The following is a 23258-nucleotide window of genomic DNA, read 5'->3' as shown; positions in this document are numbered from 1 at the left end:
TAGTTCTTTCATAACGTGCCTTGAAATATGTTCTCGTCTTTGACAGTTTAAACTTGTATTTAACTGTGAAAAGCACCAATATTACTTCACAAATGATATTTCCCTGAAGACTTCTACATAAGAACAAGTTTTGAATGTACACACATGAACATAGACATACATTATGGCAAATAATTATATCAATTTAATACTTTTAAGCATCTTAATGAATGACCGGGATGGTTTTATCGCGCTTCTATTAAATATATAATTTTTAGTTATTGACGGTATTTCAATTTGGAACGTTTTTTATACAAACATTTTCTTGTGTAGTATTTTTTTACACACAGATATTTATAAAGAAAAGAATTGCATAAAGTTCAAAACAAAATTAATTACTAAATTAATAAATAAAGGAATGAACGAACCAATGAACAAACGCATGAACGCACAAACGAACGAACTAACAAACGTACGGTGGACTGAATGAATAAATAAATAAATAAATGAATGAATGAATGAATGAGTGAGTGAGTGAGTGAGTGAGTGAGTGAGTGAGTGAGTGAGTGAGTGAGTGAGTGAGTGAGTGAGTCAGTGTGTGAGTGAGTTAGTGAGTTAGTGAGTGAGTGAATGAATTAATTAACTATTACAAATAAATAAATAAATTAATAGATAAATACATAAATAAATAAATATATAGATAAATAAATAAGCAAGCAAGCAAGCAAACAAACAAACAAACAAACAAACAAACAAACAAACAAACAAACAAACAAACAAACAAACAAACAAACTAACAAACAAACACACACACAAACAAACAAACAAATAAATAAATAAATAAATAAATAAATAAATAAATAAATAAATAAATAAATAAATGAATGAATGAATGAATGAATGAATGAATGAATGAATGAATGAATGAATGAATGAATGAATGAATGAATGCATGAATGTATGAATGAATGAATGAATGAATGAAGGAATGAATGAATCAATTAATCAATCAATCAATGAAATAACGAACGAACGAACACACGATCGCACGAACGAACGAACATACGGAGGGACAGAGAAATGAATGAATGAATGAATAAAACAATGAATGAATCATAATGAATTAATAAATAAATGAACGAACGAACGAACGAACGAACGAACTAATGAACGAACGAACGATCGGACGAATTGACGGATGAATGAATGAATAAATATATAAAACCCTGTTCTGTTCACAATTGTTTTTGTTATTTTTGGTGTTGCACACTTAAATATAATTTAACTACAAACAAATCCCTAGTGTTTTCAAAATTATGAATCCATCGTACATTTCTCAGGTATGACAAATAAACCGCGCGGTATCAATACTCACTTCAGTATGTATTATATTAAACCTTGAATAAAATAAATATGTATAACCAATATTTCAATTCGTTATTGAGTTCAAGACCTAAAAAGGCATTTTCTTTCATTTTTTTTAAAATAAATAATCGAGACGATCGTGATACCGTAACCTAATCCGTTTTTCCTTCTTAATCTATAAACAAGAAATATCTTTAAAAAAAAGATATACGGCGTTGATTGTGGTTGGAGTTGGTGGAAATTAAAGAGTTTAATGAATGAAATCGAAGATAGCATATGTTTTTTTCTGTGCAGTTCTTAGCTGCATTTCACGCAGTACGTGATGTTACGCGTAGTTTTCGAAGTTTATTTTACATTATTACATATTGCTGATCATATATCTATAGACACAAAAAAAAGACTGGAAGTGAAATTAAAACATGTTAGTCAACCGGCCACACGCGAAGTATCCGTACATATTTTTAATATTTATTCGCGCGTTCTTCGGACAACCCTGTTTAGTGGTTTGTCAGGCATTGCTATTTGATTCCATTATTAACAGTACCGGGAATCATCTCGCTTATTCTTAAGACATTGGTCAATATGGTGGGATAATTCTTGTTAAATTAATAAAAAATAATATTTATCATGGTTATGTTGAAAGCACATTAAGAATCTATTATTAAGATACCATAATTATATCGGCAAATATCTTCATTTAACATCTGGTCTAAATAAAATTCCAGTTCACCTAGTTCACGCGATACCGTCTATATTATATAACTATCCCTGTACTGACCAAGAACTGGAGTACAGGTCAGCACATACGGCAGTCGTGAAGACGCAGCGATGACCTGTAAATAAACTCTGACATACATACACACTGACCGCGAACTGACCATGATAAACTTTAAAGTGAGGTAGCGATTCCACTGCTGGAACGACCACAGGCGCTCGATGGCAATGACTCAATCATTCGACTATACGTCGTGACTTTTTTTTTTAATGCAGCTGCAGCCGTGATTTTTATAAACCTGTTTATTATAATGCATACACATACTAAATCAATAAAAATCTTCCAACAAAACGTCCTCTTAAAAAAAGATAGTTCGACTATGTATATAATTATTAACAAGGTAAGCCACTCGCCATTTTAAAATGCAACGGAAGTGCGTTGTTTCCCCGCTCGCTTATTGAAATGATCGCGCAAGCCGGGAACCTCGCTCGGGAACAGTTAACTGTTAAACTATCATATTTCTCGGTCATTGTCTCTATAATACACGTTTTCATGTCCGATCTTAATAAATAATTTATTTGAAATAATTTATTAAGATCGGACATGGAACCGTGTATTATTATTACCTATTAATATATATTTTATATCCATGTATGCATTATATTTGGAAATAATCTGTGTTTTAAAATGCGACAAGATGCAATTTTAAACCAAGATTTTTTTTTATTTCGCTTTCGGGCGTTATTACAATTAAGGTTGTCAAGCGATTGTAATAATGTAATAACTTTATTACAATTGAGGTTGTATGAGAACACCTTTTTGTCATTCATAGGTCGTATTGTCCTATTAATATATATTTTATATCCATGTATGCATTATATTTTGCAACAATCTGTGTTTGGAAATGCGATCAGATGCAGTTTTAAACCAAGAAAAAAGTTTATTTCACTTTCGGGCTCTATTACAATTCAGGTTGTCACGCGATTGTAATAATGTAATAACTTTATTACAATTGAGGTTGTATGAGAACACCTTTTTGTCATTCATAGTTCGTATTGCCCTATTAATATATATTTTATATCCATGTATGCATTATTTTTTGCAACAATCTGTGTTTGGAAATAAAATTAGATGCACTTTTAAACCAAGAAATAAGTTGATTACACTTTCGGGCTGTTATTACAATTCAGGTCGACACGAGATTGTAATAATGTTATAACTTTATTGCAATTGAGGTTGTATGAGAACACCTTTTTGTCATTCATAGGTCGAATTGCCCTATTAATATGTATATTATATCCACGTATGCATTATATTTGGAAATAATCTGTGTTTGGAAATGCGATCAGATGCAATTTTAAACCAAGAAAAAAGTTTATTACACTTTCGGTTGTTATTACAATTCAGGCTGTCACGCAATTGTAATAATTTAATAACTTTATTACAATTGAGGTTGTATGAGAACACTTTTTTGTCATTCATAGGTCATATTGCCCTATTAATATATATTTTATATACATGTATGCATGATATTTGACAATAATCTGTGTTTGAAAATGCGACCAGATGCAATTTTAAACCAAGAAATAAGTTGATTCCACTTTCGGGCGTTTTTACAATTCAGGTCGACAAGCAATTGTAATAAAGTTATAAATTTATTACAATTGAGTTTGCATGAGAACACATTTTTTGTCATTCATAGGTCGTATAACCTTATAAAGATACATTTTCATATACATGTATACACTATATTTTGCAAACATAGGTGCTTGAAAATGCGATAAGATGCACTTTTTACCCAAGAAATAAGTTTATTACACTTTCGGGCTGTTATAACAATTCAGGTCGACACGCGATTGTAATAATGTTATAACTTTGTTACAATTGAGGTTGTATGAGAACACCTTTTTGTCATTCATAGGTCGTATTGTCCTATTAATATATATATTATATCCACGTATGCATTATATTTTGAAATAATCTGTGTTTGGAAATGCGAACAGATGCAATTTTAAACCAAGAAAAAAGTTTATTACACTTTCGGGCGTTATTACAATTCAGGTTGTCACGCAATTGTAATAATGTAATAACTTTATTACAATTGAGGTTGTATGAAAATACCTTTTTTGTCATTCATAGGTCGCATTGCCCTATTAATATATATTTTATATATATGTATGCATGATATTTGACAATAATCTGTGTTTGAAAATGCGACCAGATGCAATTTTAAACCAAGAAATAAGTTGATTACACTTTCGGGCGTTTTTACAATTCAGGTCGACAAGCAATTGTAATAAAGTTATAACTTTATTACAATTGAGTTTGCATGAGAACACATTTTTTGTCATTCATAGGTCGTATAACCTTATAAAGATACATTTTCATATACATGTATACACTATATTTTGCAAACATAGGTGCTTGAAAATGCGATAAGATGCACTTTTAACCCAAGACATAAGTTTATTACACTTTCGGGCTGTTATAACATTTCAGGTCGACACGCGATTGTAATAATGTTATAACTTTGTTACAATTGAGGTTGTATGAGAACACCTTTTTGTCATTCATAGGTCGTATTGTCCTATTAATATATATATTATATCCACGTATGCATTATATTTTGAAATAATCTGTGTTTGGAAATGCGAACAGATGCAATTTTAAACCAAGAAAAAAGTTTATTACACTTTCGGGCGTTATTACAATTCAGGTTGTCACGCAATTGTAATAATGTAATAACTTTATTACAATTGAGGTTGTATGAGAACACCTTTTTTGTCATTCATAGTTCGTATTGCCCTATTAATATATATTTTATATACATGTATGCATGATATTTGACAATAATCTGTGTTTGAAAATGCGACCAGATGCAATTTTAAACCAAGAAATAAGTTGATTACACTTTCGGGCGTTTTTTTCAATTCAGGTCGACAAGCAATTGTAATAAAGTTATAACTTTATTACAATTGAGTTTGCATGAGAACACATTTTTTGTCATTCATAGGTCGTATAACCTTATAAAGATACATTTTCATATACATGTATAGACTATATTTTGCAAACATAGGTGCTTGAAAATGCGATAAGATGCACTTTTAACCCAAGAAATAAGTTTATTACACTTTCGGGCTGTTATAACAATTCAGGTCGACACGCGATTGTAATAATGTTATAACTTTGTTACAATTGAGGTTGTATGAGAACACCTTTTTGTCATTCATAGGTCTTATTGTCCTATTAATATATATATTATATCCACGTATGCATTATATTTGGAAATAATCTGTGTTTGGAAATGCGATCAGATGCAATTTTAAACCAAGCAAAAAGTTTATTACAATTTCGGGCGTTATTACAATTCAGGTTGTCACGCAATTGTAATAATGTAATAACTTTATTACAATTGAGGTTGTATGAGAACACCTTTTTTGTCATTCATAGGTCGTATTGCCCTATTAATAAATATTTTATATACATATATGCATTATATTTTGCAATAATCTGTGTTTGAAAATGCGATAAGATGCGATTTTAAACCAAAAGATAAGTTTATTACACTTTCGGGCGTTATTACAATTCAGGTCGACAAGCAGTTGTAATAATGTAATAACTTTATTACAATTGGTTTTGTATGAGAACACATTTTTTGTCATTCATTGGTCGTATTACCTAATTAAGATACATTTTTATATACATATGTACACTATATTTTGCAAACATATGTGCTTAAAAATGCGATAAGATGCAATTTTAAACCAAGAAATAAGTTTATTACACTTTCGGGCGTTATTACAATTCAGGTCGACACGCGATTGTAATAATGTAATAACTTGATTACAATTGAGGTTGTATGAGAACACCTTTTTTGTCATTCATAGGTCGTTTTGCCCGATTAATAAATATTTTTTATACATATATGCATTATATTTTGCTATATTCTGTGTTTGAAAATGCGATAAGATGCGATTTTAAACCAAAAGATAAGTTTATTACACTTTCGGGCGTTATTACAATTCAGGTCGACAAGCAGTTGTAATAATGTAATAACTTTATTACAATTGTTTTTGTATGAAAACACATTTTTTGTCATTCATAGGTCGTATTACCTAATTAAGATACATTTTTATATACATATATACACTATATTTTGCAAACATATGTGCTTAAAAATGCGATAAGATGCAATTTTAAACCAAGAAATAAGTTTATTACACTTTCGGGCGTTATTACAATTCAGGTCGACACGCGATTGTAATAATGTAATAACTTTATTACAATTGAGTTTGTATGAGAACACCTTTTTGTTATTCATAATTCGTATTACCCTATTAATATATATATTATATCCATGTATGCATTATATTTTGCAATAATCTGTGTTTGGAAATGTGACCAGATGCAATTTTAAAGCAAGAAAAAAGTTTATTACACTTTCGGGCGTTATTACAATTCAGGTTGTCACGCAATTGTAATAATGTAATAAAGTTTATTACAATTCAGGTCGTTATTACACTTCAGGTTGTAACAAGGCTGTCACCGAAACTTACGGCAGACCAGGATTCGTACCGCATCAAAACGGAAGAGGCGCGGCTATGCATGCATATTTCTTTTCTCAGGACGACTGTATGCGAAGAGAGGTCGTGCCAAGACGTAACGGCATGGTGTTATTAAATTTCTATTTCATTCGCGACTTGTTAGTTTTTAATACGATCGGACGCACGGAACGGCCTTAACAACTCGGCTTATAAGCATAGAACGGTCCAAAGCCCGTCTAAACACTCTATACTTCTATCTATACTTATATTTGGCTGTCTCTTGAGTAACCTATTAAAACATGGGAACAATGGGCGTATATATAGCCATCACAGGCCACGTATTACGGTCAATCCCACTGGAAAGTAAAATAATTCTTATTTATGAGGGATTGCCTATAAATATTCTTCATCGTTTAACAAAATATAATATTTAGGGCCTTGGTAATATCCAGTGTCCAATATAATACATACTGCACAAGCCTATTTCTGTTCTACATTTTTTGTACATAACAGTGACATTAGTGAGGGGCTTTGATCCACTTTCCGTTAATTTTCCAAGCTTGGAAATGAGGGAAACATGTTTCAGATATTATATAACAGTATAAGCTTTTTAACAGGAAATCTCACTATTTTCTAAATATCTTCTTTAGAAACAGCTTACAATTCATTCTTTAGAACAATAGGATTCGCAGGCTATGTGTGGGATCCCTATGCAAAACCGGCACTAAAACGATAAATGGAACAACGTGATGGGTCGATATTAATTAAAGAGAAGACAGATCAAAAGGAACTAATATTGATACGACTCAAAACAAGAAAAACAATAGACTTTTATTGCTACACAATAATGTCAACAAAGAAGTTGACATCAACCCAGAAACTCATCTCAAATAGATCGCCCTTATGTAGTTGATATGGTGTCCGCCTAGCGATCGGGATGTCACGGATTCGATGCCCACTCTGGAAGTGTACGTGAGGTTGCCCTCAAATACACCAACTACTGGTTCTACCCAGTCCTAAGACTCGTTGAATAGTCTAATTGCGTCGATGCTCCAGAGGAGCACTCAATTTATGGGAAGAAGAAGCTTCAAACACGAAAGCATTCTCTCTAGACAAAATATTTTAAGTCTGCCATCTATGTTGCTCCATTTAGAGCCATCACAGGTAAACATTCTGCCTTAATACCGCCTCATTATATTTCCCTTTCACTGTTCATATTTCGCTATTTCATTTTTGATTTCGTTCTTGAATGACAAACCACTTTGCAAAATAATCACTAAGTCGAGTGTGGCTTGTACCGGGAGATGATGATAGTTTGTGTCATGGCCTATGTAATAATCTGAAACATATAACACATATTTGATTGTGATCTTTTTCTTAAACATGTTCTTTTTTTTCATTATCAGTTAAAATATGTGTTCTATACGTCCTTTAAAGCTAACATCGTTTAGATTTTCCTTCATTGTAGTATAGTTTAACCTTGTGTTATAGTCATCCAAACGCTTTGTTTGACAATCGTCAACGTGACTGAGACTCGATGTACACCGTTGGTATCGCATATTTGGATACTATCTATGATCTATGTATGCTTATTAATTAATTATAAAAACTTTCATATGTGTATCACTTACCTCTTTTTTTTGTAAAAATTAGCCATAAATTATAAATATAAGCTTTTGATCACTTGTCAAGATTGCTTCGGATGAATATGATATCCGAAATTCTGTTACACTCTGTAATTCTTCTTTAATGCTTTGACCTTTTATGAGTACATACGTACAGCTCAAGATTCTTACTGATAATACCAAATCCCATGTAAAAAATAAGTTTCAAGTATGTCTATAAAATCGAGTTTTATTAACTTTAAACATTGTAACAAACACAATACCTGTTATAAGGCCAAAAAAATAGGTCCGTTTCTGGTCTCCTTGGAAAAAATGGGAATAAGACAATGCACCCCCAAGACAATTCACCCCTAGGAGAAAACTCGCCCCCTAGACAATTCACCCCTGCTCCCTGGACAATTCACCCCCAGATATTTTCTCATTATGTTTAGATTACTATTATTCCATAACATGTTTGTTATTATCGTTGTTGATTTTTAATTTCTTTCACTTGGAATTAAGACAAAATAGAGAGATCATTGTTTGCAGCTTTATTTTCTCAAAAGATGTCTTTGAAGTCGTTTAATTATTAATGACCATAGTTCAAATTATAATTAAAATATAAACTTGCATATATAATTACTACAAAACTGGATTTTTAATTGATTTGTTTAAATCCTCATAAAATTTGAAATACAGTTAAAATTATAAAAAAAACAATTACTTTTAATAAAAAGTCATAGAAAATTGCTTATTAAGCTTGAAATATAGAACAAATAGTAAACAATTAAATCAGATTATGAAATGTATAGTTTTGATTGCAAAGGTACATCACCAAAATCATGAAGCCCATTCCCAGGCAGTTTGTTGTCTTATTCCCAATAAAAAAATGCTCTGTAGCTGTTAAGGATTTATTCATTACGAATATCTCTTTTCTGAGGATAGTTGTATTCTGTTTAATTTTTATAAAGTTATAATCAAAGCATATTAAGATATTCTCTGAATTTATTTGTCAGTCATAAAATTACTTGCAATTGAAACAGAACTGTGCTTTTTATCAATTGATGTTTGTTTTACTTATTAACAATATCTTTTTATTGTCTATTTGTCATTAAATAATAAAGTAGGTGTTTGGTTTTATTAAAGATTGTTTGTATTCAATAAAACAGTTTATATTTGTAAAAAGTGTTTAAATAAATATTTATGGTATTGGATACATTATTTAATGCAATTTTTTTTATTTGATAAGTTATGCAAGATTTTGAAGACTAATTTTTTTAAATGGGAAATATGATAATAAAATATTTGTCACAACAGTCAACAAAGTAACAACAACTTAAAACACCATATCCCTTTTCACACCTCTAAAAGTAACAATAAAAAGATAATCTGTCAGGTTTTCAGAGTGTAGATAAGATTATTACTGATAGGAGTTACCTAGAGATAAAGCTGTAGTATGGAATGAGTTAACATACTGTATGATTGAAGTGGACTTGAAATGTTTCAATACACAACATTACTATACGAAACTTTTATCAATAATCCTTCTATGAGAGAAAATCCAACAACTAAATGGATAATAACAATTAAAATAATTAATTTTGTTTACGAAAAACTCATGTTAACAGGCAGTTAAATAAAATTAAAATATAAATTTGCATATATAATTACTACAAAACTGGATTTTTGATTGATTTGTTTAAATCCTAATAAAATTTGAAATACAGTTTAAATTATAAAAAACAATTACTTTTAATAAAAAGTCATAGAAAATTGCTTATTAAGCTTGAAATATAGAACAAATAGTAAACAAATAACATCAGATTATTAAATATATAGTTTTGATAGAAAACATCACAAAAATCATGAAGCCCATTCCTAGTTTGTTGTCTTTTTCCCAATAAAAAAAATGCTCTGTAGCTGTTAAGGATTTATTCATTACGAATATCTGTTTTCTGAGGATAGTTGTATTTTCATGTAAATACTCTTGTTATATGTGTTGTGTTTGTCTTTTGTAAATATTCTTGGAAGATGTATAAAAGATATGTTATTGAAAATCATGTTTGTGAAATTTATATAGACATTTGCAATAAAAGCCATAATTAATATTTATGAACTTGTTTGTTTTATCTTCTGAGATGTTAATAGACTTTTTGAATTGCCCAGCCCAACATAATAATTTGTCAATGTGTGTAACTGAATTCTTTGTTTATCTGTTTTGACACTTTGATAAATCTGTTTTGACACTTTGATAAAGCCTCGCCAGGGGTGTGAATGCTTGATTGTAATACCCATTAATGGCAGGCTTCCAACCAGATTAAATTCCTTTCTGTAATTAAGGTTTTTCTGAATTAAACCATTGTATTTTATTAAATTAATTATCCTTTCATTCTGAATACATTAATTATTATGAAAATGTTCGAATTCGAAGAATTGAATGAAATTATTTAATCAACTTCAATATTTAACAAAGTTCTATTTATAAAATAATAAACTAATAATATTAATTAAAACAAATGCACAAATATTATACAAAATACAAAAATTTATTTATTTCTATTTAACATGCTGTACCACAGTTTATAGTAAAATAAATTTGTTGAATTGCATTTGACAAAAATCACAATGTCATCTTTCATTTACATACTACAGTTTATTATTATTACGTCAAAATTGTGCGGCCAAGTCAAAATTATAACACCAAAACATCAGCTCACAACTTATGTTCAAATATGACAAATGAAAATGACATTAAAATCTCATAAAAATATGGGGGTGAATTGTCTTGGGGGTGAGTTGTCTTTGGGGGTGAGTTGTCCAAGGAAATCAAATTCTGGGGGTGAGTTGTCCAGGGGGTGAATTGTCTTGGGGGTGAATTGTCTGACACCCGAAAAAATACAGGGTCGATAAGTAGTGAATTTTTTTTTCAGGTACAAAAATGGAAGGCTACTAAAGCTTATAATAAGAAATGCACACATATATATAGGGTAAAGTGATCTAGAGTCGGACACGATCTGAAGTCGGACGTTTTTAACCAGGTTTTCCGAAGGAAAAAACTGGTTATTAGATTGGCGAATGCGGGCGGGCTGGCGGAACAAGCTTGTCCGGGCCATAACTATGTCGTTCATTGTCAGATTTTAAAATCATTTGGCACATTTGTTCACCATCATTGGACGGTGTGTCGCGCAAAATAATTACGTCGATATCTCCAAGGTCAAGGTCACACTTTGAGTTCAAAGGTCAAAAATGGCCATAAATGAGCTTGTCCTGGCCATAACTATGTCATTCATTGTGAGATTTTAAAATCATTTGGCACATTTGTTCACCATCATGGGACGGTGTGTCGCACGAAAGAATCACGTCAATATCTCCAATGTCAAGGTCGCCACAACTAAAAATAGATTTTTTTAAAAACAAACTTACAAAGGGGGTTAATTTTGTTTGTTCATTTCAAAAGTTCAGTTTGAGTTTTCTCCCTTTATCAGATTTTTTTTTCACAATGAAAACCTGGTTTTGTGACAATTTTGTCCCTTGTTGGACCTGTTTTTCTGTCGATTTTAGACAGTTCAGCATGTAAACAAGTGTACATTAACCGAAATAAATATTTAAACCAATCAAATAAGTCGTTTGTCTGTTGTGGCGTACTTCCCAGCATTCCTGAAGTTCATTTCTAAAAATACCTTCACGGGCGCGAATTTCAAAATTGACAATGCAAAAGAAGTAAGTTTTGTTTGCGTTTGAAACAGTCTAGCAGTGTTGAAATCTGTTTGAGCAATTGACATCATTGTTTAAGCTGTAGATTTATGATCCTTTTGTAAACTAAATTTAAGTTTAATCGTAGTTTCTTTGAATTGATCAACAAATTTCCCCACCGACAACATGAACCATTTTAGATATTGAGTCGGACAGCAAAACAACGCAATTTGATATTGAGTCGGACACTGTCAGACTCATTGTCAGTTTTGAATAAACAATGTTTAACCTATATTTACATATAAAAGTTTATAGATAGGTCTAAAATACAGAAATAAGCCTATTACGGGTTTACGTGGAACTAAATGCAAATGTTGACAAGTCCAATAGCTCTTATATGTTCCATTCATCATACAGTTTACTCGGTCTGTGCTAGATTGTTCTAATTAATTTGTGCAAAGTGTTTGTTTTTATTACTACTTTTGATTAAAAGTTCATTTCTAGCACAAAATGAGCACGTAAACCAAATTCTTACATGTTGCGCTTTCCGAAATTTGTTGATGTCTAACGATGTTTATTCATACAAAAATATCATGTGAGAAATTGGGCTACGTTGGTAATAATAGGATTTTACCACTATTTTACACTGTTTGCACTTTGTAGTTAATAGTTTGTGCTGTCGTATGTCACTTTTTAATTAATAGGATGAAGAATGTGATAATCCGCAAGTTTTGTGTTGTCGGTATGCACCATACAGGTGCAAAGCAGCAAGAAGTCGGTCCATTGCATTATTGTCGTCATGAACCTGGTAACCGAAAGGACTGTAATGCGATTGCAGTTTATGGAGACTCACGCCTGCACCAGGGCCGATATTATCTTCGCAGTGAAGATGCCCTAAAGCTCAAGACTGTATTGAATTTTGCAAAAGGGTCGTGTTACCTTCGGGCCAAAAATGTCCCCAGAAAAGTTTTCAAAGCTGCGCGGGCCGATGCAGAATTGCAGCATCGGCTTCGTTGCTGCGAAACAAATGCAGACTCCATAGCTGAGCCTGAGATATTAAAGAGTTCATACATATATAAAATCTATTAACATTCTGTGAAATTTGACAGTGCAGCTACAGTTGACAGTTTCTTATTTTCAATGTTTTATCATTATGTTTGTTTATATTTGCCAATAAATAAAATGATGTATTTAAAACGTATTGGCTTAATTTTTGATACTTCAGTGGCTCCATATAATCAGGATGTCTGTTCGCCGCGATGAATATAATGTTCCCAAATCGTCTTTGCCTGATAGGGTGACTGGTAAAGCACGGCGCTTCCTGGGGTAAAAAGCCCAAAATGTCCTCGACTGATGAAAAGGCTCTTATTGAGGCCGCCACTTCATAAGCGGCCAGGGGTTTTGGGTTTAGTAAAGGTAACATTTTAAGGTACGTGGGGATTTTCGCCAATCAGAAAGGCGCATCGTTTAAGCGTGGCAGGCCTTCGGATATGTTGTGGATATTGATAAAGTTGAAAGCTCGGAACCCTGAGTTCGAAGCCCTCAGGTAACTGCAGCAAACAGGCACACGGCCATGACATGTAATGCACCAAAAGAAAAAAAAGTTGGAGTGGTTTTGTAACTGGATTACTCATAAATACGAATTAGAAATTATGCTGTACATTGTATTTGTCTTTAGCTTGAAAACACGAATCTTCAATCTTCAACTTGTTTTCGATACCCGATGGGCTTCATAGACGTTCATGTTCACACACGCTAACACACGTAGTGCATTAAGCAAGGCATCGTAACTATATAAGTATATAGTTACCCAATATTAACCTGATACTCTTAAATAGTGTGAAAATAAATTTAGCAAAACCTCGCTGGTCTAGTATGGCAACCACCAATCGAACTTGTATGCACCGGGAGAGAAGTCGAACCCGGGTTGCCGAGCTTAGAAGCGCGTGTAGCAACCACTGGTCGATAACGTTAGTATATAAGTAATTTTACATCATTTAATTAGATTAATTCATTTCAATATAAACCAAATATTGAAAAAGCATTAATAGAACAAATATTTTTGCATTATTGACTTAAAATAGTATAAAACCATATAATATATGGCCATTTACTCTGACATCTCTCACTGTCCGACTCAATATCAAAACTATCCGACTCACAATCGAACTGGAGTAGCTGTATTCAACTACACATATAGGCGCAATCTAAACCGGTTTGCCTGCAAAACAGTTGAAATGCCTAGCTGGAATAATAGGCTGGGTACCAGTTTGAAGAAACCGTCCTGACAGTTCTAAATATAGCTCAAATCGTTCGAAACTGAAAACACTGTCCGACTCACGATCACTTTACCCTATATATATATATATATATATATATATATATATATATATATATATATATATATGCTTTGTTTGCTTGATATTACATCATGTATGAACGAACATGAACGATTGTTTTTTTTTTATACATTTCTTTTTTTTTGGCGACCCCAATACAAAATTGAGGGTCGGCGCAGATTCAGGAGACACGGTCGGGTGACCGGAAACGAACCTATTTTTTTTTTGCCCAATCAACATCAATTTTGGTGTTTTTTGTGGATAAATGCTCAAAACAAAAAATTGACAAAAACTTAATCTGACGGAAAGCCTAAGTTTTGAATTGACAATTAACCGTAATCAAAAGCCTTGTTTTGAATTGACAATTCAATCTTTTTAACAGAAGTTGCGGAGATGGTCTATGTATCACTATTGGTTGATTAGACACAATATCTATCTTGCCATGCATTCTGAAGATAGTCAATTTATTAATAAGCATATTTTCAAATTCGGAATACTTTGTGTTTTCCATTGTGAAACCTTACAAATTTTCATGAACCATTGACATGTTTGAAACTTGTATTAATATCATTATTCCATCATATCAAGTAAAATGTTTTAATTTTCGCATTAGAGATTTATGATCTGTGTGTGTTTATTTATGCAAGAAAATCAAATAGTTTATGTGGCTAATATTAGTTTTCATTACTTATAAATGAAAAAAAGCCTTTACAAGTTGCAACACCCAGTGACCTTGAAAGCCAATAGCTGTGATTTGGATTATTGCAACTAGTACTTTCTTGACCAGACACATTAATTGGATGATGTCCTGTTGTTAAAACTTGGATGTTGGGAGCAATTTTTATGTCCCCCACCACTATAGTGGAGGACATATTGTTTTTGCCCTGTCTGTTGGTTTGTTGGTTGGTTTGTTTGGGCAAAATTTAACATTTGCCATAACTTTTGCAATATTTAAGATAGCAACTTCATATTTGGCATGCAGGTGTATCTCATGGAGCTGCACATTTTGAGTGGTGAAAGATCAAGGTTAAGGTCATCCTTCAAGGTCAAAGGTAAAATATATGGGTCAAAATCGCTCATTTAATACAGTGTATACACTTTTGCAATATTGATGATAGCAACTTGATATTTGGCATGCATGTGTATCTCATGTGTATCTCATGGAGCTGCACATTTTGAGTGGTGAAAGGTCAAGGTCATCCTTCAAAGTCAAAGGTCAAATATATGGGGACATAGTGTTTCACAAACACATCGCTTGTTCTTATAGAAATACCCTGTGAACATTTTGGAGGACTCAATTTTAGCATGAGCACGAATTTCATTAGTGATCACTGTTTTTGTTTTGTTTGTTGACTGTTGTTTGTCATTCATGGTGGGTTCTTCATATAAGTCACTTTGTTAACACTCTACATGCCGTACTAATGGCCCAATCTTAATGAGATTCGGTCAGATCATCTCGACAAAGTTTAACACTGGTTTAAATGGGTTCAAAAACAGGGACATTAGTTCAAATAAAAGGTAATGCTTGTAAACACTCTAGGGGCCACATTTATTTCCAACCTTCATGAAAGATGGTAAGAACGTTTGTCCCAATGATATCCTGACAAAGTTTTAAACAGGATCAAAACTAGGTCATTAGTTCAGAAATGGTTCATGAGGGGTCATAGGGGTCATACGAGTCACATGGTCAAATTAAATAAAAAGCTTGTTAACACTATAGGCTTCATTTTTTACCAAGTCATCATGGAATAATTAATTATATTTTGGCAGAGTTCTAAAATGGTTCTTAAAACACCAAACACGCGATCAAAACAGTTCAATTTTTTAAGTCTCATTTAAACAACCTATAACGTTTGGCCCTGTTGTTGTGATACAATGACTACATATGTATGTGGATCATCAAAAATAATATTACGATAGATAAATTAAGTAAGTTACTAAAATTTATTACAGGTACATGCTTTTAAACTTCTATGACATGTTTCAAACTTTAAATCCCTTTATTGGCAGCCGGAGTTCATGTCTTTTTATGCTCCTATGGCATATAAACTGCTGACCCAGTTAGTAACCGCAAAATTATTTTCAGAAAATGGCGGCTTCCAGGGTGAGAAAAAAACCAAAGATGATTGTATTTGATTTAGGTAAGCACCATGGCTTAAAAAAATACATGGTAATAATGTGTTTCTAAGATTTTTTTCAAAGGGCCAATTTGCTCAATATGTTAAAATTAGTTTGAAAATTTATTTTAATTCAAAGAATTATTTGCCAGACAAGAAATCTTTGGGAATTGGCGACTGGATTTGATTGCATATATTAAAAATGTACTTGATACAACATTAACGTACATATATTTTTTTCAGATTACACATTGTGGCCATTCTGGGTTGACACACATGTGGATCCACCATTCCAAAAGCGCAAGTAAGTGTGGGCAAAAAGAAAGTTTTCTTTTACACCAGACCTAACCTGACATAAATATTACAGAAATCGTTTTTTTCATAATTTAATAGACATGATCGCACCGGCTAAAATACAATGAGCCAGCTTTCCAGTTCTTTGTATTAGACTTTTTCATGGTTGTATAAGAAAAACTTTTAGGTCTTTGTATATTTATATTTATTACCATTTCATCTATACAGATTGTAGCAAAAAATGATGGTTTTAAGTTTATATGAGCGGCATTCTGGGTAAACTGGGTTAACCCTTTGCATGCTGGGAAATTTGTGTTTGCTAAAATGTTGTCTGCTAAATTTCTAAAATTAGCATTTCCTCGATTTTTTTTTAAACAATACTATCAGAATAGCAAACAGTTTGGATCCTGATGAGACGCCACGTTCTGTGGCGTCTCATCTGGATCCAAACTGTTTGCAAAGGCCTTTAAAATTCGGTTCCAGCACTGAAAGAGTTAAATGTCTGCGCATAAAGTGTCACCCCAGATTAGCCTATGCAGTTCGCATCAGAGAACATTTTCAGCTTTTATTATAAAAAAGTCTTTTCCAACCAAAAACTCAGTTCAGGCTAAAAATGTCATCCCAGATTAGCCTGTGGGGGCTGCACAGGCTTATCAGGGATGACAATTTATGCACATGCATTTAGCCAGTTCTGTTAATGCTGTATTTCAGATCGGGCGAGGTAGTAGATAGACATGGACGTTTAGTGAAACATCACAGGGATGTTCCGAAAATCCTCGAAAGACTGAAATCAGAGGGATATATTTTAGCGGTGGCATCTAGGTAAGGAATATATGAGTTGCCTTAGGGGAAAATGAGGCATAAGGCATGTTTATAAAGTGTTGTACCAAATTAGCCTGCCCAGTCCGCACAGGTTAAACATAGACAACTTTTTCCGAGTACACTACTGGGATATTTGTTTAGAAGAGACCTCGTTTAACCCTTTCAGCGCGGGAACCGAATTTTGAAGGCCTTTTCAAACCGTTTGGATCCAGATGAGACGCCACAAAACGTGGCGTCTCATCAGGATCCAAACTGTTTGCTATTCTGATAGTATTCTTAAAAAAAAATGGAAGAAAATGCTAATTTTAGAAATCTAGTATCTGGGCTCTAACCCCTGGCCTCTGGAGTAAAAGTCTAACGCTTAGACCACTTGGTAATCCGTGCTCATACAATGAGTTATGTATTTTATACTTTATATAGGCAATCCTCGTAGTGTCACAAAATATAACGACAACGACACAGAACTCTCCAAATTATTCATGACAATATTTTCGAGCTGCAACGCTTTATAATTTTTATGTTTTTAATATGTCAAAAGATGCATATAATGGATATTTTAGAGCAAATATCATAACTACAACGAAAATTTGCAAATTTGAATTTTGTTTTGAAGTACCAAAACGTGAAAAGTCCCCTTTAATGCATGAGGGTACTGTTGTCCCAGATTAGCCTGTGCACTCCAAATATGCTAATCAGGGACAAATTTCCATGAAGGTGGCAAGTGTCTTCCCTGATTAGACTTTGCAGCTGCACAGGCTAATCTGGGACAACCCTTTACACAATGCATTAAGCTCCTTTTTTCCAGAGCTAGGCTTATACAATTAACCCTTTCAGTGCGGGAACCAAATTTTAAAGGCCTTTGCAAACAGTTTGGATCCAGATGAGACGCCACAGAACGTGGCGTCTCATCTGGATCCAAACTGTTTGCTATTCTGATAGTATTCTTTGAAAAAAAATGAAGAAAATGCTTATTTTAATTCAGCAGACGACATTTTAGCAGACGACAAATTTCCCAGCATGCAAACGGTTAATGAGCCTGTTTTGGCCTGTTTTCAGGACATCATGCACGAAAGAAGCCAATAGCCTGATCGCTCTGTTTGACTGGGACAAATATTTCACATACAAGGAAATCTACCCTGGTTGTAAAATCACACACTTTAACAAGTGAGGCATTGTTTTACCAGTTTCAAAGTTTCATGCAACATAGAAGTAGCCTTTAGCTGTCATGACTGTGTGTATGGGCTTTAGCTGTAAGAAACATAGTTAAGAGACCATTTTAATTAAGTTAAAGTCTACTGAGATTAGTCTTGATTCTGACTACATATCTTTTGTTGGACTTATTTCTGTCACTGTAAGTCACTGCACTGTTTTGTTGCCTATTAGTAAAACTAGATCATGGGATTAAGAAAAAAGAAACTTTGGTGAAACTTAATTTACTTATGAAGGAGCCTTTTTTTAAGGCCATTTGTTACTGTTTCATAAAATAGACCTAATTAAAATACCTGAAACTTTACAAAAGAGATGATCAATTGCTTTTCTGTTTGTCCATATTATAAAAAGTAAAAAAACAATGTTTGAGCCTCTCTTCGGGAAAAGGGTGTTAAATGCATGTGCATGAATTGTCATCAAGACTGCCATGTGCATTTCACATTGGTTAATCAGGGACAATACTTTCTGCTCTTATGAGTTTTTTTAATTTTAAGAAGTCTCTTGGGAAATCCAGTTAATGCATGAAAGTGTCATCGCTGATTATTCTGGGACGACACGTTATGTACATGCTTTAAGCCCTGTTTGACCAGAGCGCGCTCATTATCGTTACGGGTATTTCTGACAGACAGAAATTTACCCTTTTAGTGCTGGAACCGAATTTTGAAGGCCTTTGCAAACAGTTTGGATCCAGATGAGACGCCACAGAACGTTGTGTCTCATCAGGATCCAAACTGTTTGCTATTCTGATAGTATTCTTTGAAAAAAAAAATCAAAGAAAATGCTTATTTAAGAAATTCAGCAGATGACATTTTAGCAGACGACAAATTTCCCAGCATGAAAAGGGTTAACTTGAAATGCCATTTTGCCCTTACCTAAGAATGAGTATTAGATTATCTTTCATATTTTATGTCAAACCATGTATGCTTATGTTAATTTTTCAGATTCAAGTCATACAGTGGCATAGATTTTGAAGATATGCTGTTTTTTGATGATGAATACAGAAATATAAAAGATCTTTCAAACGTTGGTGAGTATAATGAAATGGAAGTTCTGTTTTTGAAGAAAAAAAGAAGCATTGTTCAATAATGTTGAGTCTTTTATAAAATTTAAAACATACTAGTATCTTAAGTCATATTTGTAACAAGTCATATGTTACAAACTACTTCTTATATAAAATGTTGATGTGATATGTTCCACTTTTGTTCATAGGGATCCGGCACAAAAAAATCATGTATGATATTTAATATATAGACAAGGGGTTGAACATGCCAAATAGGCAGAATGTCACAAATTCAACAAAAGTGCAAATTACAAAGTCATTATCGTTTAAAATTTATAAACCTATATATAAATTGTGGCTAAATATCATCTGCAAATGTTGGCCATAAACAAATTTGCCTCATTTCAATCGTTTAAGAATAACAAAGTGAAAAATCGGACGAAATCGACAGTTTTCGCTAGGGAAGACAAAAACCCGCACTCCGATCTAACCATAACCCTTCGTGTAAATGCGTGCTTACAAACAATACTATCTCAATTTATCGGTTTATATTGATGAAAAAGAGTTAAATTAACAACTTACCCATAAAAACTAATTCCAATACAATCAGAATGAGTTAGTATTTTTCATTTAGTTACATCCATTTTGTGAAAGTAATCAGCGGTTGCCATTTGTCAAAGCGTTGTTGTTGTTGTTGATTGTGCCTGGTTCTGTCAGTGTACATTTTGTAATTCATTGCTAAGCCGGGTTCAAGAGCATAAATGGCGACTTTCGTTTTCAAGTAAATAAAAAAGGGTTAAACAGATGTTGCAAAGAAAATATAAACTTTTGGAATTAGTTTTGAGAGGTAAGTTGTTTATTTAACTCTCTTTCATCAATTTTGAGGGATATATTGTGATAGTGTTGTTTGCAGGCACGTATTTACACGGATGGTTATGGTTAGATTGGAGTGCGGGTTTTTGTCCTACCTAGCAAAAACTGTCGATTTCGTCCGATTTGTCAGTTTGCTATTCTTAAACGGTTGAAATGAGGCCAATTTTTGTATGACCAACGTTTGCAGATGATATTTAGCTACAATTGTATATACAGGTTTATAAATTTTAAACGAAAATGACTTTGTAATTTGCACTTATGTTGAATTTGTGACATTCTGCCTATTTGGCATGTTCAACGCCTTGCCTATGCTTTTGTTAAATATGTTTGTCTGTAAATGGGTTACATGCTACTATGTAGATCACAACAAAGATGTAGCATGCTGAATGAAATTGTATATCTTTTCTAAATGCATATTTTGGTCTGTATGTGGGTTACATTGTTCTATCTTGACGAAAACACAAGAGTGATATTTTACACCCTATAATAAACACATTTATACATTTTTATCATTAAAGGGCAGCATATTTTTGTCTTCTTTATAATGTACCCGTAAAAGGCACTTCCCAAATGGAGGAAAAATTACCATTCCTAAAAATCTTAAAAGAAAGGAAATTTGTGTCAATTTGGTTCCACAAGCACAAACCGGTAGTAGACCTGCAAATAAACAAAAACAATTAGCACTGAAACTCTGAACATTTCAGCGAACAGGGCATTTTAAAGAATTAATGGCTGCATGGGTCACATGTCAATTTGATTTGCAAAACACAATTTTAAATTTGAATATTTTCAGGGCTTTCACATATAACCGCTATTTAGATGAAAATGTTGGAGAAATTTGTAACACACAATCTGATTTTGAACCTTTACAGGGGTTACAACCCACTGTGTAGATGAACAGGTCAAAATAAGTTCATCAGAGTTGTGATCAACAATTTGTGATATATTTATGTCCTTTCAGGGGTTACATGCTACTACGTAGATGAAAATGTTGGAGTCACAGAGAGTGTCATAGCAGAAGGGTTTCAGCAGTTTGATGATGGAATAAAGAAGAAGTCTTGACCGTAGTTTTTTAATACTTACAATTAGTGTTTAATAGAACCTTTTGTTATTGTTTACTTTAAATGAGCTGTGCTCTGAGAATAGAGGGGCTTAATGCTTTAACGTAAAGTGTTCTCCTAGATAAGCCTGTGCAGTCAACTAGAATACAATTTTACATTTTCTATTTTATTCTGAATACAAAATCCTTAGAAGCGGTTAGTAACGTCCCTGATTAACCTGTGTGGACTACACAGGCTAATGTGTTATGACAACACTTTACGTACATGCATTAAGCCCAGTTTTCCCATAATGAGACTTGTATAATGTTGAGTCAATTGTTGACACCTGAAGATGTTAGAGATGCTGAGTCTGTAATATATAAGTATTGTTTTGCAAATAAAAGCATACTTATATGGAATTGTATATTTTTATAAAAACTTGTTGTGAAATATTTATTTTTGTAAAAAAATTATGACAGAGTTAATACTCTTTGTGAAATATTTGTAATTGTTAAACAGTCAATGACAGAGTAAATGCTCTTATTAAAACATTTGTAATTGTAACACATTCAAAGACATTGTTTATGCTACTACTGATTTTTTTATTATAACACATTCAATGACAGATAAAATAGATACATTTAGATACATTTTATCTACCAGTATGATATTCGGTCACTTCCCTAATACAAGGTGTTTTTATCTCTGACTTTCGACATCATATTCAACTTTGTTACAAGTCAATTGAGGTGATTTACACTATATCAATGGTCAAGTGTGACTCCATTGTATCTGCATATTATAAATACTATTGTTTCAAGCTGAGTTTTTGATATCAGGTCAGTGCACCATGCTTGTGAAAAAAATCAGGTGATGCTTAGAATAAAAAAGTCCACACTGGCTTATCATTGACGACAGCTTTTGTGATATTTTTCGTTTCAAGAAAGTCTCTTCTTAGCAATTATCAAATTTAGACATATAGTGTTGTCCCTGATTAGCCTGTGCGGAATGCACAAGCTAATCTGGGACGACACATTACGCACATGCATTAAACCCCCTTTTCCCAGAGCACGGCCCATATTTATGACATAAGCAACATTAATGGCCTGTACATGTTCAAACTCTGAAGTGTTTTTCTTGGCTCTAAGTCTATTCTTTAATCTTAAGTCTGAGAATGAGTTATTAATAACCGGCCAGTTCTGAACAACTGATTTATGTAATTTAAGTATGTGTCTCATTTTTGATCATGCTGTGATATTTAAGTTTGTAAGGTCTTACAAGAGACTTTTGCTAGAAGCTTGTAAATACTTGTACTAAATTCAATTATAGTTAAATTAAAATCTAAGTCAAAACACAATGTATTGTTTTACTTTAAAAAAAAGCATGGCATATGTTCTCCTTGACCATTGACATTGAAGCAAAAAAGTTGTACAATGTCTGGTAATTGGGAGATAGAATTAAAAGCCTCCAACACTTTGAGAATTGATGAAAAAGGTACACAGCTGAATCTAAATGTTATGACCCTTGACCTTTTATGAACAGCTAAGACTTATATGGGACATATTGGCCAGCAAAATGGAAGAATAATCTGAAGATAATATTTAACCCTTTGCATGGTGGGAAATTTGTCGTCAGCTAAAATGTCGTCTGCTGAATTTCTAAAA

The 23258-nt window shown here is 32.7% G+C and overlaps 1 protein-coding gene across 1 annotated transcript; it reads left to right on the top strand.

Moving 5' to 3' along the window:
• Positions 1-8091: 8091 nt before the first annotated feature.
• Positions 8092-22951, top strand: LOC127843587 (magnesium-dependent phosphatase 1-like). The gene is made up of 7 exons (XM_052373270.1): positions 8092-8186; positions 16327-16380; positions 16600-16660; positions 17362-17472; positions 18529-18636; positions 19623-19708; positions 21516-22951. Exons 2-7 carry the CDS (start codon positions 16329-16331, stop codon positions 21614-21616), a joined length of 519 nt encoding a protein of 172 aa, XP_052229230.1. The 5' UTR covers positions 8092-8186; positions 16327-16328; the 3' UTR covers positions 21617-22951.
• The last annotated feature ends 307 nt before the right edge of the window (positions 22952-23258 follow it).

This window comes from Dreissena polymorpha, chromosome 9, assembly GCF_020536995.1.
Source record: "Dreissena polymorpha isolate Duluth1 chromosome 9, UMN_Dpol_1.0, whole genome shotgun sequence".
Taxonomy (NCBI): Eukaryota; Metazoa; Mollusca; class Bivalvia; order Myida; family Dreissenidae; genus Dreissena; species Dreissena polymorpha.
The sequence above is the reverse complement of the archived record's forward strand: the minus strand, read 5'-3'. Positions and strand labels throughout refer to the sequence as shown.

Coding starts and splice junctions, on each gene's coding strand:
- LOC127843587 (XM_052373270.1), top strand. CDS start 16,329: ATGGCGGCTTCCAGGGTGAGAAAAAAACCAAAGATGATTGTATTTGAT. Junction 16,381..16,599: donor GATGATTGTATTTGATTTAG/GTAAGCACCATG, acceptor TATTTTTTTCAG/ATTACACATTGTGGCCATTC. Junction 19,709..21,515: donor AAAAGATCTTTCAAACGTTG/GTGAGTATAATG, acceptor ATGTCCTTTCAG/GGGTTACATGCTACTACGTA.